The 18,488-nt window shown below is 55.5% G+C and overlaps 2 protein-coding genes across 2 annotated transcripts; both read left to right on the forward strand.

Moving 5' to 3' along the window:
• Nucleotides 1–1,450: 1,450 nt before the first annotated feature.
• Nucleotides 1,451–6,492, forward strand: lzts3a (leucine zipper, putative tumor suppressor family member 3a; the record flags this gene model as incomplete). Its single annotated transcript, XM_084460063.1, has 6 exons — nucleotides 1,451–1,471; nucleotides 2,060–2,668; nucleotides 3,313–3,441; nucleotides 4,453–4,644; nucleotides 5,107–5,337; nucleotides 5,446–6,492. The coding sequence occupies 6 exons, from the start codon at nucleotides 1,451–1,453 to the stop codon at nucleotides 6,490–6,492; spliced, it is 2,229 nt and encodes a 742-aa protein (XP_084316189.1).
• A 5,819-nt stretch (nucleotides 6,493–12,311) lies between these two features.
• On the forward strand, nucleotides 12,312–16,603 carry fastkd5 (FAST kinase domains 5). Its single transcript, XM_084460040.1, has 2 exons — nucleotides 12,312–12,397; nucleotides 13,663–16,603. Exon 2 carries the CDS (start codon nucleotides 13,675–13,677, stop codon nucleotides 16,159–16,161), a length of 2,487 nt encoding a protein of 828 aa, XP_084316166.1. The 5' UTR covers nucleotides 12,312–12,397; nucleotides 13,663–13,674; the 3' UTR covers nucleotides 16,162–16,603.
• Nucleotides 16,604–18,488: the final 1,885 nt, after the last annotated feature.

Consider the following 18,488-nt stretch of genomic DNA (forward strand, 5'->3'; position numbering starts at 1 on the left):
ATATCTACCCCCTGGGTTAACAGCCCTGAGGGGAGGGGTGATATCTACCCCCTGGGTTAACAGCCCTGAGGGGAGGGGTGATATCTACCCCCTGGGTTAACAGCCCTGAGGGGAGGGGTGATATCTACCCCCTGGGTTAACAGCCCTGAGGGGAGGGGTGATATCTACCCCCTGGGTTAACAGCCCTGAGGGGAGGGGTGATATCTACCCCCTGGGTTAACAGCCCAGAGGGGAGGGGTGATATCTACCCCCTGGGTTAACAGCCCTGAGGGGAGGGGTGATATCTACCCCCTGGGTTAACAGCCCTGAGGGGAGGTGATATCTACCCCCTGGGTTAACAGCCCTGAGGGGAGGGGTGATATCTACCCCCTGGGTTAACAGCCCTGAGGGGAGGGGTGATATCTACCCCCTGGGTGTGGCTCAGGGATATAATGTAGAGTATGGATAATATGGAGGGCTTCTTACTGCACTCTCTGTGTGTGTGTGTGTGTGTGTGTGTGTGTGTGTGTGTGTGTGTGTGTATATACGGTGTGTGTGTGTGTGTGTATATACGTGTGTGTGTGTGTGTGTGTGTATATATATACGGTGTGTGTGTGTGTATATATATACGGTGTGTGTGTGTGTGAGTGTGTGTGTGTATGTGTGTGTGTGTGTGTATATATGGTGTATATACTGTATTCTCTGTTCCTCTCCAGTGTGTGTGTGTGGGCCCCGCCCCCCTGCGGCCCCCCATGGCGTGCGCGTGGCGTGGTGAGGGGGGCTCCGCCCCCAGGGCATGGGCAGCAGTGTGCCCAGCGGGACCGGCCCCTCAGAGCAGCAGCAGCAGCCGCCCGCCCCCAGCATGCGCAGCGTAGGCACCCGCACCACCCAGAGCAGCCTGCCCCCCCCCTCCTCCTCCTCCTCCTCCTCCTCCTCCTCCAACGCCAACAACGCCGCGTCCTGCCACCGGGGGGCGCGGCTGGACGACCGCCCCCCACCGCCGCCCCTCACCCACGCCAAGGGCATCACGGCGGACGAGCGCACGTTCGCGCAGGAGAACTCCGCCCGCCACTACGGCGGCGCCGAGCGCCCCCCGGTGCCACACCAGCGCGAGGGCGGGGACAGGGACGGCCGGGGCACCGCCCACAACAACAACGGCAACCGGGGGGTCTCCAATGGCAACAGGTCGGTCGCTAATGGCAACCGGGTGGCGACGGCGGCGGGGGGCAATGGCGGCGGCAGCGACAGACGAGACGGGTCGAACTCTGCGTTTGTGAACGGAGGAGGCCGGAGGGGGGAGGGGCGGGAGATGCCCAGGGGCGTGGCCAGTCTGGACGTGTGCGGGAACAATGTGGTGAGCGCCAACAACCACAGGAACAACGGCGGGCAGCAGATGGCGCCATACAAGGAGGCGGGCGCCGGGGGCGGGGCCAAGCCGGACAACCACAACAACCCCCCCAACATCCTGCCCATGTCAGGCAAGCTGGAGCAGGTACAGGTGGGTACCCAGACCCTACCTCCGTCAGCGGGTGTGTGTGTGTGTGTGTGTGTGTGAGTGTGTGTGTGTAAGTTGCTGGTAATATATATTGTTCTTTTCTTCGCGTCTATGTATAGCTTCATCTGTTGGAAGGCAGTTTGAGAGGCAGTTTTAGCGCTTGGTTGTGCTCTGCTGCTCGGTGGCGCGTTGTTGCCGTGGTCATGGACTTCTGGTTCCTGTAATGTCATTAATTCACACACTTGCTCTCCACTGTAAATCCAGGGTCAGTTATGACAGTTCCTATGATAATGAACTACACTTCCCACCTCCTCCTTCAGGATGCTAATGTGTGGCTGTGTGTTATCATATGAACAGACTGCCACTGCTCGTTAGGGCCAAACTATTTGAGCCTAGTCAATTTACATTTTTGTCAAGAGCTACAGCAGCCTACTGTATATTCCAAATTTAGATATACTCTGAAAGATGATGTCAAAGCGTTCTTGATTTTTTAAATTTTTATAAACCCAAATGATTGACAGTAAGTGTCTACCTGACCTTGTATCTTTATACCTGACCCCCCCCCCCACACCCCCCCCCTCCCAGAGCAACGATGGACTGGTCCGACCGTCGGCTTTCAAGCCTGTGGTGCCCAAGAGCTTCCACTCCATGCAGAACCTGGTGTGCCCGCCCCAGACAGGCTCGGGGGGCGGAGGAGGAGGGGGGGGCCGCGGGGGCGGGGCGGGAGGCGGACCTCCCAGCATGCCCTGCCCCCTCAGAGACACAGAGAGCCCCGGGGGGCGTGGCGGGGGAGGAGGAGGCAGGGGGGGAGGAGGAGGAGGAGGAGGAGGAGGAGGCCAGGGATGCCTCTCTGACTCGGGGAGGAACTCTCTGACCAGCCTGCCCACGTACGCCGGCTCCAGCTCGGGCTCCGGCCCCCCGCCGGTCCTGGGCCCCCTCAGCGCCTCCACCAGCCACATCAACCGGCTGGGCGCCACCGGGGCGCTGGACAAGCTGGACAAGCCCCGGCCGGCCGCCGGCTACCAGAACGGACTGAGCGCCTCGGACAGCGGCCACTCCTCCTCCGGGAAGAGCTCCTCGTCCTATCAGAGGCTGAGCCACCTGGGCGACGCCCCCGGGCCGCTACGCCCCTCCCCTTCCTCCGATGATGTCATCCAGGACCTGGAGGATCGGCTGTGGGAGAGAGAACAAGAGGTGAGGAGAGAGAGAGGAGGAGGGAGGAGGAGAGAGGAGAGAGAGAACAAGAGGTGAGGAGAGAGAGAGGAGGAGGGAGGAGGAGAGAGGAGAGAGAGAACAAGAGGTGAGGAGAGAGGAGAGAGAGAGAGAGAGGAGGAGAGAGAAGAGATAGAGAGGAGGAGGGAGAGAGGAGGAGGGAGGAGGAGAAGGTACTAAATAAGGTTGTTTGTCCATTAAAAATAAAAAATTCTAGTCCTGATTGTGAGTGAACACAGTGACAGGGTGGTCATGAAAGACACGTAGACATGCATGGATAACAGGACCATCACCACTATGACAATGACTTCACATTCAGTTCAAAACATTGGGAAAAACTGATTTGGTCAGTTCATAAGCCGGACTGTGGGTGTGACTTCAACAAAGAAAGAACCTATTTGGAGGCAGAGTACAGTGAGATAATCTGTCATCTACATCTATCCATGTCCCTCATCAGACCCACCTTGGTGGCCATTTTGTACACGTGCACTATGAGTTTTCCACCAATCGCCATTTGCAGCCAAGATAAATTGATGAGAATTACATTTACAATACATTTGACGTCATTTAGCCAACGCTTTTATCAGAGACCACCTTCCTGTCCCCCCTCCCCCCCCCCCCACCAGGTGCTCCACATGCGTCGTAACCTGGACCAGAGCGAGGCGGCCATCGTCCAGGTGTTCGAGGAGAAGCAGCGCGTCTGGGAACGCCAGATGGACGAGCTGCGGCAGAACTACGCCTCGCGTCTGCAGCAGGTTGTGATGTAATAGGTTGTGATAGGCTGTGATAGGTGTTGATAGGCTGTGATAGGTTGTGATAGGCTGTGATAGGTTGTGATAGGTTGTGATAGGCTGTGATAGGTGTTGATAGGCTGTGATAGGTTGTGATAGGCTGTGATAGGCTGTAATAGGTTGTGATAGGTTGTGATAGGTTGTGATAGGTTGTGATAGGCTGTAATAGGTTGTGATAGGCTGTAATAGGCTGTGATAGGCTGTGATAGGCTGTGATAGGTTGTGATAGGCTGTGATAGGCTGTAATAGGCTGTGATAGGCTGTGATAGGCTGTGATAGGTTGTGATAGGCTGTGATAGGTTGTGATAGGTTGTGATAGGCTGTAATAGGTTGTGATAGGCTGTGATAGGCTGTGATAGGTTGTGATAGGCTGTGATAGGCTGTGATAGGTTGTGATAGGTTGTGATAGGTTGTGATAGGCTGTAATAGGTTGTGATAGGTTGTGATAGGCTGTGATAGGCTGTGATAGGTTGTGATAGGATGTGATAGGTTGTGATAGGCTGTAATAGGTTGTGATAGGCTGTGATAGGCTGTGATAGGTTGTGATAGGTTGTGATAGGCTGTAATAGGTTGTGATAGGCTGTGATAGGCTGTGATAGGTTGTGATAGGCTGTGATAGGTTGTGATAGGTTGTGATAGGCTGTGATAGGTTGTGATAGGCTGTGATAGGCTGTGATAGGCTGTGATAGGTTGTGATAGGTTGTGATAGGTTGTGATAGGCTGTGATAGGCTGTGATAGGTTGTGATAGGTTGTGATAGGCTGTGATAGGCTGTAACAGGCTGAACACTTTTCACAAAGCTGCTCTGCTGGACCTGGTCACATGGTTGACCCTGGACCAACCCAGTGTTAAGTATCCTCCCCATAGGAGTGGACATAAATAAATGGGAATGTTAAGTGCGGTGATCCTGGTCGGACCCAGAAGGGCCGCTGGTTCAGGATCTTCTGTGACCCCTGTGCCGATTCCTCCTCCCCAGGTGACGCGGCGTGCCCAGCGCTCCCAGAATGCCCTGCAGGCCCAGATCACGCGGCTGTCCCAGGACAAGCGGCGTCTGCAGGAGGAGATGGCGGCGCTGCTGGCCCAGAGGGAGGATCTGGAGAGGAAGTGTCTGGACTACAGGAAGGAGCAGGCCGACATCCTGCCCCGTCTGGAAGAGACCAAGTGGGAGGTGAGATGGGGGTGGTTAAGGAGAGTGAGCTTGTTGGCCTGGCTTCAGACCCTCTTCAGCTCCTCTCCCACACCTCCTTCTCCTCTCTCCCCTCCTCCTCTCCCCCACCTCCTTCTCCTCTCTCCCCTCCTCCTCTCTCCCACCTCCTTCTCCTCTCTCCCCTCCTCCTCTCTCCCACCTCCTCCTCTCCCTCACCTCCTTCTCCTCTCTCCCCTCCTCCTCTCCCCCACCTCCTTCTCCTCTCTCCCCTCCTCCTCTCTCCCACCTCCTCCTCCTCTCTCCCCTCCTCCTCTCCCCCACCTCCTTCTCCTCTCTCCCCTCCTCCTCTCCCCCACCTCCTTCTCCTCTCTCCCCTCCTCCTCTCTCCCACCTCCTCCTTTCTCCCACCTCCTTCTCCTCTCTCCCCTCCTCCTCTCTCCCACCTCCTCCTCTCCCCCACCTCCTTCTCCTCTCCCCCCCCAGGTGTGCCAGAAGGCGGGGGAGATCTCCCTGCTGAAGCAGCAGCTGCGGGAGAGCCAGGCGGAGGTGGGCCAGCGCGCGGGGGAGATGGTGGCCCTGCGGGGGCAGCTGAAGGAGCTCAGCGCCCAGCTGAGGGAGCGGGAGGAGGCCATGTTGGGCCTCAGGGACTCCTACAGCTCCAAGAGCCTGGAGCTGGAGCGCTGTGAGGGGGAGCTGCAGAAGACGCTGACCGAGGTGAAACACACACACACACACACACACACACACACACATAGACAAACATAGACTTAGACATAGTATTCTCTCCTGATTGAGTTTTCGGCCGTTGTCCTGCCTCTCCAGGTGTCTCTGCTCAGGGACAAGCTGGGCGTGTTCGAGGCGGAGGTGCTGGGCTTGAAGCGGGCCTTGGGCGAGCTCAGCATGGGCGGAGGTGGAGGTGGGAGAGGGAGCAGGGGCTCGTCCAGGACCAGGGGGGGTCTCCCCTCCCCGCACAGCCCGCTGGAGGCCTCCCCCTTCTCCTACCCGGCGCTCCCTCCGCCCCCGGTGCCCCCTCCAGACGCTACATTGAGCCCCCAGAGCGATGAGGATAAAGTCCAGCGTCAGGAGGCCCAGCTCCACCAGGAGGCCCACCAGCGTCAGGAGGCCCACCAGCGCCAGGAGGCCCACCTCCACCAGGAGGCCCTCCAGCGTCAGGAGGCCCACCAGCGTCAGGAGGCTCATCTCCACCAGGAGGCCCTCCAGCGCCAGGAGGCCCACCAGCGTCAGGAGGCCCACCAGCGCCAGGAGGCCCACCAGCGTCAGGAGGCCCACCAGCGCCAGGAGGCCCACCAGCGTCAGGAGGCCCACCAGCGCCAAGAGGCCCAGCTCCACCTCGGCCAGGAGGCGGGCTCATCGTGGGAGGAAGCAGGCGACCTGCGGCGGCAGCTGGAGCGCCTGCAGGGGGAGCTGCGTCTGGAGCGGCAGCAGCGCGAGCGCCAGGCGCTCAACTTCAAGAAGGAGCGCCACACGTGGATGGACGAGAAGGAGCGCGTGCTGAAGTACCAGGCGCAGCTGCAGCTGAGCTACGTGGAGACACTGCAGAAGAACCAGGCACTGGAGCTGCGCGTGGGGCAGCTGGGGGGCAAGCCTGCCTCCACCTCCTCCTCCTCCTCCTCCTCCACCACCGACACGAATGCCGTGACCTCGCCCGCCTCGCCGCCCCCAGCCCTCGCCCCCGTCCCCCTGCCCTCCCCCGTCACACCCATACCCTCCCTGTCCCTGTCCCTGTCCCTGTCCCCCCCCCCCCCTGCCAGCGGCCCCGAGGACCACAAACCCCCCTCGCTCCACCAGCTGGCCCCGCCCTGGCCTGCCTCCACGCGCCTGGAGAGGATAGAGTCCACGGAGATCTAGCTCAGCAGGACCTGCCTGGTGTTTACATCTGCTAGCCTTCCGGAAAAACACTTCCATTCAATCCATCTTCACGCCAGACTCTTCGGTACTGTATCACCAACATAGCACCTGTAAAAAAAACAAAAAAAAAACAGCATTCGTTCAGTACGGTACGACTTAACACTGGTTGCTACCCTGGGGAGGTCCTAGGACGCACTGCACTATGGGACGCCGGAGAGAGGCGCCGGGGGGAATGGGAGGGTTGCTTTTTTATGGCTGTGGTATTCAAAGCTGGACCTGAAGCCCTGAGGTGTTCAGCACGCAGGGTGTGTTCAGCACGCAGGGTGTGTTCAGACGGCCGTGCTCTCTAGACGTCTGCGGTCGGCCCACCACACAAATCACTATTAAACATGGACATGAGTGTCTGGGGGGAGGACAGAGGAACACGGTGTGGTTGGGATGAGGAGTTCAGACCAGGTCAGGCCAAGAGAAGCCAAGACAGCTCCTGATAGTCTGGTCTCATCACACACACAGTCTGAAGGGGCAACTCTGAATACCACTTGGGAAAGTGTCAAATCTGAGGCACGACTGTTTTAGCCTATTGGCATATGGGACATGTGGGTTAGGGTTAGGGTTACGTGTGTTTACATGATCAAGCCCTTAATCGCTGGTCCTGGCTGGTTTTTACTGCTGAATTTAAATGGTGAACTGTTCCAATGCGTCCACTTCTCTCCTCTTCCCTGGAGAGATCACTGCTCCGACGCAATGCGTTTGGTAAAGGCTGTGTAGACGAGCACAGACTTTCAGCCATCCAATCACGTGAGATCAGAGACTACCTCGGGGAAGAGAGGAAGCAAGGAGGGATGCATCTTGAGACTATTGAAACAGGTCCCTGTAATGAGGCTTAATGGCAGATGATTCAGGTACGATCACACGATCCCCTCATGGCTTTATGGGGACTATCAGAACACAGTAAGGAAACTGAACCAGAAGTGTAGCGTGAAGGACCAGTTTAAGGAAGGGGGGGGGTGATATGGTGGTATCTCTGTGAAGGAGTTAGATTGCTAGATTGAGATGGAGGAAGGAGGCTTCTGAACTCCAGAGGGCGGGTTTTCATGACAGAATCAGTGATATTGACCAATCAGAGCTGCAAGAGGTTGGTTTGTACTGTAATTGTGAATGATTGACGGCACATTGCACAAACTGGGTTCAGAAGCCTTTGTTTCCTCCATCTCTAGTAATGCAGTGGGTACCTCTGTGCTGTCAATAGCTGCAGTGACTGAGGATAGCCACCAGGTGGCGAGCAACTGACACAAAATGGCTCCAAGCCCAGGATGAAGAATTACTTGCTTTTTTTTTCTTTTGCATTTTTCTTTATTTCAGTACTAATGTAGGCGAAAGCTCAAATCAGCTTGTAATTAGTTGACGTTCTAGATGCGTTTTGATCTCTATTGATATTTCTTAAAGTGAGAAAAAAGGAGTAGTGATTAGTAAACAATTACCTAAGCTTAAATGTTGGTCAATGAAGCTGCTTACCTGAGCTCATTGTGTTTTCAGACAGCCAGTAACAGGGAGCCTATGTACAGCTGAGCCAACAGGTATGGTGGGTGGTAAGCAATCTGAGATTCAGTCTTTATAGGAAGAATAATGCATTTTAGGAATGATTCTTTGAGATATGGAGTTTTGTGTGGTGTACTTGTTTGAACAGGACCCACCCTTCTTTGAAAAAATGACGTATATGTCAATATATACTACCTTTATAGATATCTAGAATATATTTGGCTATATAGGAACATTTTACAAATATATGAAACTATTCTAAACATTTTAGCTTGTACAGTATATGTTGACATATATTTTTTCATGGGTCAATTTGAGAGGTTTGAGAAGACAGGTTAAAGAAGGGAGGAAGACAGGTGAAAGAAGGGAGGAAGACAGGTGAAAGAAGGGAGGAAGACAGGTGAAAGAAGGGAGGAAGACAGGTGAAAGAAGGGAGGAAGACAGGTGAAAGAAGGGAGGAAGACAGGTGAAAGAAGAGAGGAAGACAGGTGAAAGAAGGGAGGAAGACAGGTGAAAGAAGGGAGGAAGACAGGTGAAAGAAGGGAGGAAGACAGGTGAAAGAAGGGAGGAAGACAGGTGAAAGAAGGGAGGAAGACAGGTGAAAGAAGGGAGGAAGACAGGTGAAAGAAGGGAGGAAGACAGGTGAAAGAAGGGAGGAAGACAGGTGAAAGAAGGGAGGAAGACAGGTGAAAGAAGGGAGGAAGACAGGTGAAAGAAGGGAGGAAGACAGGTGAAAGAAGGGAGGAAGACAGGTGAAAGAAGGGATGAAGACAGGTGAAAGAAGGGAGGAAGACAGGTGAAAGAAGGGAGGAAGACAGGTGAAAGAAGGGAGGAAGACAGGTGAAAGAAGGGAGGAAGACAGGTGAAAGAAGGGAGGAAGACAGGTGAAAGAAGGGAGGAAGACAGGTGAAAGAAGGGAGGAAGACAGGTGAAAGAAGGGAGGAAGACAGGTGAAAGAAGGGATGAAGACAGGTGAAAGAAGGGAGGAAGACAGGTGAAAGAAGGGAGGAAGACAGGTGAAAGAAGGGAGGAAGACAGGTGAAAGAAGGGAGGAAGACAGGTGAAAGAAGGGATGAAGACAGGTGAAAGAAGGGAGGAAGACAGGTGAAAGAAGGGAGGAAGACAGGTGAAAGAAGGGAGGAAGACAGGTGAAAGAAGGGATGAAGACAGGTGAAAGAAGGGAGGAAGACAGGTGAAAGAAGGGAGGAAGACAGGTTAAAGAAGGGAGGAAGACAGGTGAAAGAAGGGAGGAATTTAGAACGAATGTTATAGAAGGAGAGTTTGATTTTAGAGTGGTGGGGAAAAAGAGGGAAAGAAAGAGGTAGAGGGAAGGATGGAGTGAAGGATGAAGGATGGAGTGAAGGATGAAGGATGGAGTGAAGGATGAAGGATGGAGTGAAGGATGAAGGATGGAGTGAAGGATAGAGGATGGAGTGAAGGATGAAGGATGGAGTGAAGGATGGAGTGAAGGGTGGAGGATGGAGGGTGGAGTGAAGGATGGAGTGAAGGGTGGAGTGGAGGAAGGAGGATGGAGTGAAGGGAGGAGGATGGAGTGGAGGGTGGAGTGGAGGATGGAGTGAAGGGTGGAGGATGGAGTGGAGGAAGGAGGATGGAGGATGGAGTGAAGGATGGAGTGAAGGGTGGAGTGGAGGAAGGAGGATGGAGTGAAGGATGGAGTGAAGGATGGAGGATGGAGTGAAGGGTGGAGGATGGAGTGGAGGATGGAGGATAGAGTGAAGGAAGGAGGATGGAGTGGAGGATAGAGTGAAGGGTGGAGGCCCACCTAACCTCCGTCTTGGGGCAAAGTGTGCTGCTGCTGCTGTTCTTCTGTTGTGTCCTGTTGTGCTCTAGGTAGAGGAGGAGAGGCCGTGTTGTGCTCTGGTAGAGGAGGAGAGGCCGTGTTGTGCTCTGGTAGAGGAGGAGAGGGCGTGTTGTGCTCTGGTAGAGGAGGAGAGGCCGTGTTGTGCTCTGGTAGAGGAGGAGAGGCCGTGTTGTGCTCTGGTAGAGGTGGAGAGGCCGTGTTGTGCTCTGGTAGAGGAGGAGAGGCCGTGTTGTGCTCTGGTAGAGGAGGAGAGGCCGTGTTGTGCTCTGGTAGAGGAGGAGAGGCCGTGTTGTGCTCTGGTAGAGGAGGAGAGGCCGTGTTGTGCTCTGGTAGAGGAGGAGAGGCCGTGTTGTGCTCTAGGTAGAGGAGGAGAGGCCGTGTTGTGCTCTGGTAGAGGAGGAGAGGCCGTGTTGTGCTCTGGTAGAGGAGGAGAGGCCGTGTTGTGCTCTGGTAGAGGAGGAGAGGCCGTGTTGTGCTCTGGTAGAGGAGGAGAGGCCGTGTTGTGCTCTGGTAGAGGAGGAGAGGCCGTGTTGTGCTCTGGTAGAGGAGGAGAGGCCGTGTTGTGCTCTGGTAGAGGAGGAGAGGCCGTGTTGTGCTCTGGTAGAGGTGGAGAGGCCGTGTTGTGCTCTGGTAGAGGAGGAGGCCGTGTTGTGCTCTGGTAGAGGAGGAGAGGCCGTGTTGTGCTCTGGTAGAGGAGGAGAGGCCGTGTTGTGCTCTGGTAGAGGAGGAGAGGCCGTGTTGTGCTCTGGTAGAGGAGGAGAGGCCGTGTTGTGCTCTGGTAGAGGTGGAGAGGCCGTGTTGTGCTCTGGTAGAGGAGGAGAGGCCGTGTTGTGCTCTGGTAGAGGAGGAGAGGCCGTGTTGTGCTCTGGTAGAGGCAGAGAGGCCGTGTTGTGCTCTGGTAGAGGCAGAGAGGCCGTGTTGTGCTCTGGTAGAGGAGGAGAGGCCGTGTTGTGCTCTGGTAGAGGAGGAGAGGCCGTGTTGTGCTCTGGTAGAGGAGGAGAGGCCGTGTTGTGCTCTGGTAGAGGAGGAGAGGCCGTGTTGTGCTCTAGGTAGAGGAGGAGAGGCCGTGTTGTGCTCTGGTAGAGGAGGAGAGGCCGTGTTGTGCTCTGGTAGAGGAGGAGAGGCCGTGTTGTGCTCTGGTAGAGGAGGAGAGGCCGTGTTGTGCTCTGGTAGAGGAGGAGAGGCCGTGTTGTGCTCTGGTAGAGGAGGAGAGGCCGTGTACTTGGATGTAAATATAATTGTTATTTATTATGTGTACATATATATTCAAATATATCAAGCTATTGCGTGTGAATACTTTAAGAGGATTATTGTGAATTAATGAGACAGACATTTCCGCTTTTATTTTTAAAACTATATCAATATAAATATATAAATATATACATATATAAATCTTTTTAATTTTCATGTACTACATGGTACAGTAACATTAAAGCGAACATTTGAGAATCATTGTCTGCAAGTTTCTTTTTATCGTTGTTTCAACTTCTGTAATGTCTGAGGACAAATGCTTGGTTTTCTTTTGCATTATTTTGTATTATTTCTTATTTTGTGTTAATTAAAATGGCTTGAATAAAACATCTTAGCAAAAATGAATTTAATTAATAAAGACGTGATCAAATCATTGAATCATTTCCAAGAGTTATTTTTTTCCCACACATTCCACACAAGATGCCATCTCAGACACACTGATTCCCTTCTCATACCGATATTATTGTCTATTTGCTTTATGTGCTTATGTTTGGTTATTATTGTTGCATTAGTGTTTAGCTGCTATTGTTGATGTAGCCTATTTGTGTCTATGTTTAGTTGTTATTATTGATGTATTTTGTACTTTGACCATGTTTTTATCTTCTAGTCCACCTCCATTTCAGGGGCTCTCGTCACTTAACAGGCCGCCATTGTAAATAAGATTCTGTTATAATGACTTGTCTCACGAAATAAAGGTTAAATAAAATTCAGCTTCCTAATGGCAATGTAGCAATTCCAATGTAAAGGCGTTGAAGAAACATGTGGTGTGAATATTATGATTAGATATCAGAATGCATGGATGTTATAGGCTAGTAGGGTTAGGGTTAGGGTTAGGTGTGTTATAGGGCCTATATAACCTATAATATAGGCTAGTAGGGTTAGGGTTAGGGTTAGGTGTGTTATAGGGCCTATATAACCTATAATATAGGCTAGTAGGGTTAGGGTTAGGGTTAGGTGTGTTATAGGGCCTATATAACCTATAATATAGGCTAGTAGGGTTAGGGTTAGGGTTAGGTGTGTTATAGGGCCTATATAACCTATAATATAGGCTAGTAGGGTTAGGGTTAGGGTTAGGTGTGTTATAGGGCCTATATAACCTATAATATAGGCTAGTAGGCCTGAACCAGAGCCGTCTAGTGGTCAGGCACTGCATACAGAATATTTGCCATTCGCTGGCGTTAGGTTTGGACCTAAGCGGCTGTTGTAGGTCATACAGACTGCCTGCATGCGTGTCTAGATCAATGCCTTCAGACTTGACAGCCCGGTGGAAATAAGAGTTACTGAAGGTTGAAGGTAAGCCTAGCTATGAGCACCATTGACAATTCCTGTAAATTAGATAACGTTACTCAATTTCATATGAGTCTAACGTCACAGATTAGCTAATGTTAGATAGCTAGCCAGCTAGCCACTAGCTACCCCTAACCCTAACCCTAGCCACTAGCCACCCATGCAAGCACCAGCTACCCATGCAAGCACTAGCTACCCATGCAAGCACTAGCTCCCCATGCAAGCACTAGCTACCCATGCAAGCACTAGCTACCCATGCAATCACTATCTACCCATGCAAGCACCAGCTACCCATGCAAGCACTAGCTACCCATGCAAGCACTAGCTACCCATGCAAGCACCAGCTACCCATGCAAGCACTAGCTACCCATGCAAGCACTAGCTCCCCATGCAAGCACTAGCTACCCATGCAAGCACCAGCTACCCATGCAAGCACTATCTACCCATGCAAGCACTAGCTACCCATGCAAGCACCAGCTACCCATGCTAGCACTAGCTACCCCTGCAAGCACTAGCTACCCATGCAAGCACCAGCTACCCATGCAAGCACTATCTACCCATGCAAACTAGCTACCCATGCAAGCACTATCTACCCATGCAAGCACTAGCTACCCATGCAAGCACCAGCTACCCATGCAAACTAGCTACCCCTGCAAGCACTATCTACCCATGCAAACTAGCTACCCATGCAAGCACTATCTACCCATGCAAGCACTAGCTACCCATGCAAGCACCAGCTACCCATGCAAACTAGCTACCCCATGCAAGCACTAGCTACCCATGCATCACTAGCTACCCATGCAAGCACTAGCTACCCATGCAAGCACTATCTACCCATGCAAGCACCAGCTACCCATGCAAGCACTAGCTACCCATGCAAGCACTAGCTACCCATGCAAGCTAGGGTTAGGGTTAACCCACTAGCCACTAGTCAGTCATCCTGTCTGCTCCTCCTGTATTGTTTGGTTACAGGTGAGGGTAGAGGATAGAGAGGGTGAGGTTGTGTCTCTGAATCGCAAGAGCATTTAACTTACATGCTAACTGTAAATCTACACAGCAGATCTGTGATGAGAGACAGCTAGCTATATGATGAGAGACAGCTAGCTAGTGTTAGTATTGTACCTACAATAGCAACATTTACTGCAACAAATGGCTCTTCATTATTATGAAGTTAATTTTTGAAAAGTAGTGACAGTGCATATAGTTGAATCACGAGGGAGTTCTGTTATGTTCCCTCTGGTCATTCAGGCATGTTGCTCTCTTGCTCCTAGCCTGGAGGGCGGATGTCTGGGGCTCTCTGTCGCCATGTGGCCCGGCGTCTCCACCTCTCTCTGGCCCTGCGTAGAGAACTCCTCCAGGCCCCGCGGCTCCACAGCCCACCCAGGCAGCCGGCCACTGACCCTGGAGAGGAGGAGGAGGAGAAGGGGGAGGGGAGAGAGGGGGGGTTACCGCCGCCCCAGGGAGCAGCGTTCAGCAGGGGATACACGCTGCACTACAACCCCTCCTCCTACCACCGCCCCCGGGGCCGCCCTGGAACCTCTCTGAGCCGGGCGGAGGAGGAGGAGGAGGAGGAGAGCGACCCCCCTGCACCCCTCACCCCTCCCCTCAGATGGCAGGGGAACCGCTACAGCGTCTGCTCCTCCCGACGCCTCTCCAGCGCCCGGAACCCCCTGCTGGACCTGGCCTTCAGCAGAACCCCCGCTGGCGACAAGGCGGAGGACGCCAACCCGCGCCGCCCCGCCGAGCCCTCGGCCCCCGACGTCCGAGGCGACCCGCGCGCCTTCCAGAGATGCCGCCCGGAGTACTCCTCCATGAGCCTCGACCTCTCGAAGCGGCCTCTCCCTACCCAATCCAAACAGGCCTTTCTGCTCCTTCACAAGGTGACCGTCCTCAGAGGCCAGATGGAGCCGTCGGACGTGACGGAGTTCCTGGGCGAGCTGGGCCGTCTGCGCCCGGACCAGGCGCCGCTGGTGAGGGGCGACACGCGCTTCGTCATGCTGCTGCGCTACGCCGTGGACAACCTGCGCCGCTTCTCCCCGCCGCAGCTGCTGGAGGTGCTGCGCTCCTTCGTGTGGCTGGGCCTGCCCCCCACGCACAGCATGCTGGGACTGTACGAGGCGGAGCTGGGCCGCCGGGCCGGGGACATGAGCCTCCGCCAGCTCCTGCTGGCCGCCGACCTGTGGCGCCTCCTGGGTCGGCCCGTGCCCCGGTACCTGGAGCGGATGTACGCCTGCGTGGGCCTGCGCCTGAGCCAGGTGGGCCTGGCCGAGCTGGTCCAGCTGCTGTACGTCATGGGGGAGGGCCGGAGCTGTCCCGAGGAGCTGGTCCAGCCCGTGGAGCAGCTCCTGATGCGCCACCTGGACCGCCTGGAGCCGGAGGAGGTGGGCGCCGCTTGCCTGGGCCTGTTCAAGTCGCAGACGGCGCTCTCAGAGGGCGCCGTGAGCCGTCTAGTGGACAGGGCCCGCTCCCAGGTGACGGGCATGAGCGACTTCGCCCTGGTCAACGTCCTGAAGCTGCTGCGCTTCAGCCACCTGGACCACAGGGCGTGGCTGGAGGTCACGGCGCGGGAAGTGCCTCGCCGTGCCCCGGGCATGGGCGTCCAGGGACTGATGCACGTGGCGCTGGCGTGCTCGGCCCTGCACTACCGCGACGACCGAATCCTGGCAGCCATCGCTGAGAGGCTCCCGCCGCTGGCGTCGCACTGCCGGAGCAAAGATGCGGCCAAGCTGCTCTGGGCCTTCGGCTCCCTGGGCGTCCGGCCCGCTCAGTGCCCCGGCCTCTATCCCAGCCTCACAGAGGTGCTCCGACAGAGAGAGGCAGAGTTCCAGCGCTACCCCGAGCACTTCCTCACCGGCCTCCTGGGCCTCGCCTTCGTCTGTGAGCTCCCCGAGGACCTGCTAGCGACGGCCTTGAGCCCGGAGTTTATCAGCTTAGCCGCCAGCGCCAAGCAGCTGGAGCTGAAGAAAGACTTGTTCACGCTGGACGGGACCGCGGCTCAGGAGTTCCCTGATTGGACGGGGCCGAGGCTGGGCAGGGAGCTGAGGGAGGAGGTGACGGAGATGCTGTGGAACTTCGCCCGGCTGGACGTCTGCCAGAAAGCCGAAGTCCTGGACGCGGAGCACGTGCTGCGAGATCTGCTCGGAGGGGAGGAGTTCGTCCGCAAGCGCATGATCCTCCCTCACACCCGCTCCATTGACCTGGAAGTGCATCTCGACCCCACTGGGCGGCCCATGCCCGTGACCTCGGTGACAGGTGACCTGTCCTCTTTGGAAAGAAGCGCGTCCTCCTCGTCTTCCGAGGGCTGGGAGAGGAACACGGGGGTCACGCTCACCGAGGACCTGCTCGCTCAGCTCACCAACAACAAAAAGGCTCACACCCCCCGTTCCGTGACCTCTACCCCCGGGAGGCTGACCCTGCGCAGGACAGAGCCTGACGAGGGAGGGGGGCTGCTCCGCGTCGGGGTCGACCTCACGGACGGTCTCGTCGGAGCTCTTACCAAACCTGGCAGCCCAAGAAAACCCCCCAGGGACTTGACCACACCCAGATCCACCACCGTGGTCAAGCTGGCCATCCAGGTGTCCAACAGGAACCACTACTGCTATCGCTCCCCGCAGCTGCTGGGGCTCCACGCCATGAAGAGGAGGCAGCTGGCGCTGGCCGGGTACCGCGTGGTGGAGCTGCCCCACTGGGAGTGGTTCCCTCTGCTCAGGAGGAGTCTCCCGGAGAAACTGGCCTACCTGCACTGTAAGGTTTTCACTAGCCTTGACTGACTGACCCCTCTCTCTCACCCCCAGCGTGCACAGATGAATATGGGCACGCTAGAGCCGTCGCCATCGCCTTGTGTCCAGTAGTCTCAGATGAGCCCGGTGTTCTGAGGAACCTACGTTTTCACACAATCAAACAAGAAGCATGTTTTCTTTGTGATGATCATAGTGAGTCTTTGGGAGTAGGGTTGCAAAATTAGTGGGAATTAACAGGAAAAAATTATGTTTTCCAGTGTATTCCTGTTAATTCCCATACATTTCAGTAAATTCCCATGGGAAGTGAATATTCCCGAATTTTGCAACCCCATTTGAGAGAAAGTGTGATTATTTTCTGCCAGGCAGACCTGATTTCAACAATGTGAGCATTGAGAACAGTATTCTCACATATTGTGACTCAAGTAGAGTATTATTCAAGTTCAGTGGTAGTGTGTGGAAATGTCATCTTTGGAATGTGTAGCTGCCGGTATGTGTCAATAGAAGTCAAATGTATGACTGAACTCTTCCATGATGACTGCAGTAGCAGTCAGATGGTGTTTTGGCTGTTGACATGCTTGTAGTCCTCCCGTTCATTAAAAGATGCCTAAAAAAATGTATTCATGTACACTTTCTTTGTGTGTCATTGAACTAACAAGGAGTTAAAGATTACAGTGCATCGCTACACTTTCTTGGAAGAAGTGCATATGGGTCATTTCATGTCTACTGTTACCTGGCAGCCCTTATCCTGCACTAGGCTACCTGGTAATGATAATCATATATATTCATTATATGGTAACAGAATCAAAACATGACCCCTTTCCCCTCCAACCCACACATGGAACAAACAGCCACATATATAGGAGACAGGCAGACAGGTGATTGGACGACCGGACCAGGTGCACAACGGGACACAGGTGGACTTGATTGACGGATGATTAGTGGGGCCAGATTGACGGATCACGAGGGGGAGAGACACCTGGGAGGGGGAGAGACACCTGGGAGGGGGAGAGACACCTGGGAGGGGGAGAGACGCCTGGGAGGGGGAGAGACACCTGGGAGGGGGAGAGACACCTGGGAGGGGGAGAGACGCCTGGGAGGGGAGGGGAGGGGGAGAGACACCTGGGAGGGGGGGAGACACCTGGGAGGGGGGGAGACACCTGGGAGGGGGGGAGACACCTGGGAGGGGAGGGGGAGAGACACCTGGGAGGGGGGGAGACACCTGGGAGGGGGGGAGACACCTGGGAGGGGAGGGGGAGAGACACCTGGGAGGGGGAGAGACACCTGGGAGGGGGAGAGACACCTGGGAGGGGGAGAGACACCTGGGAGGGGGGGAGACACCTGGGAGAGGGGGAGAGACACCTGGGAGGGGGAGAGACACCTGGGAGGGGGGGAGACACCTGGGAGGGGGGGGAGACACCTGGGAGGGGGAGAGACACCTGGGAGGGGGGGGAGACACCTGGGAGGGGGAGAGACACCTGGGAGGGGGAGAGACACCTGGGAGGGGGGGAGACACCTGGGAGGGGGGGAGACACCTGGGAGAGGGGGAGAGACACCTGGGAGGGGGAGAGACACCTGGGAGGGGGAGAGACACCTGGGAGGGGGAGAGACACCTGGGAGGGGGAGAGACACCTGGGAGGGGGGGGAGACACCTGGGAGGGGGAGAGACACCTGGGAGGGGGAGAGACACCTGGGAGGGGGAGAGACACCTGGGAGGGGGAGAGAGACACCTGGGAGGGGGGAGAGAGACACCTGGGAGGGGGAGAGACGCCTGGGAGGGAGAGAGAGACACCTGGGAGGGGGAGAGACGCCTGGGAGGGGGAGAGACACCTGGGAGGGGGAGAGACACCTGGGAGGGGGGGAGACACCTGGGAGGGGGAGAGACACCTGGGAGGGGGAGAGACACCTGGGAGGGGGAGAGACACCTGGGAGGGGGAGAGACACCTGGGAGGGGGAGAGACACCTGGGAGGGGGAGAGACACCTGGGAGGGGGAGAGACAGACACACACAGAGCAACACACAGGGACGTAACAATGTGCATAAGTCCTTGTTCACACAGGATGGAAAATGAATCCATAAGTGGAATGTATGTATGTAGCTCGTCCTCACATCTAGTATTGTAATTGAGCATTGAGACACTCTGTCACCCTTCTCTCCAGAGCTGAGTGTGTCACCCTTCTCTCCAGAGCTGAGTGTGTCACCCTTCTCTCCAGAGCTGAGTGTGTCACCCTTCTCTCCAGAGCTGAGTGTGTCACCCTTCTCTCCAGAGCTGAGTGTGTCACCCTTCTCTCCAGAGCTGAGTGTGTCACCCTTCTCTCCAGAGCTGAGTGTGTCACCCTGCTCTCCAGAGCTGAGTGTGT

Source organism: Borostomias antarcticus (genome assembly GCF_949987555.1).
Source record: "Borostomias antarcticus genome assembly, chromosome: 30".
NCBI classification, from domain to species: domain Eukaryota; kingdom Metazoa; phylum Chordata; class Actinopteri; order Stomiiformes; family Stomiidae; genus Borostomias; species Borostomias antarcticus.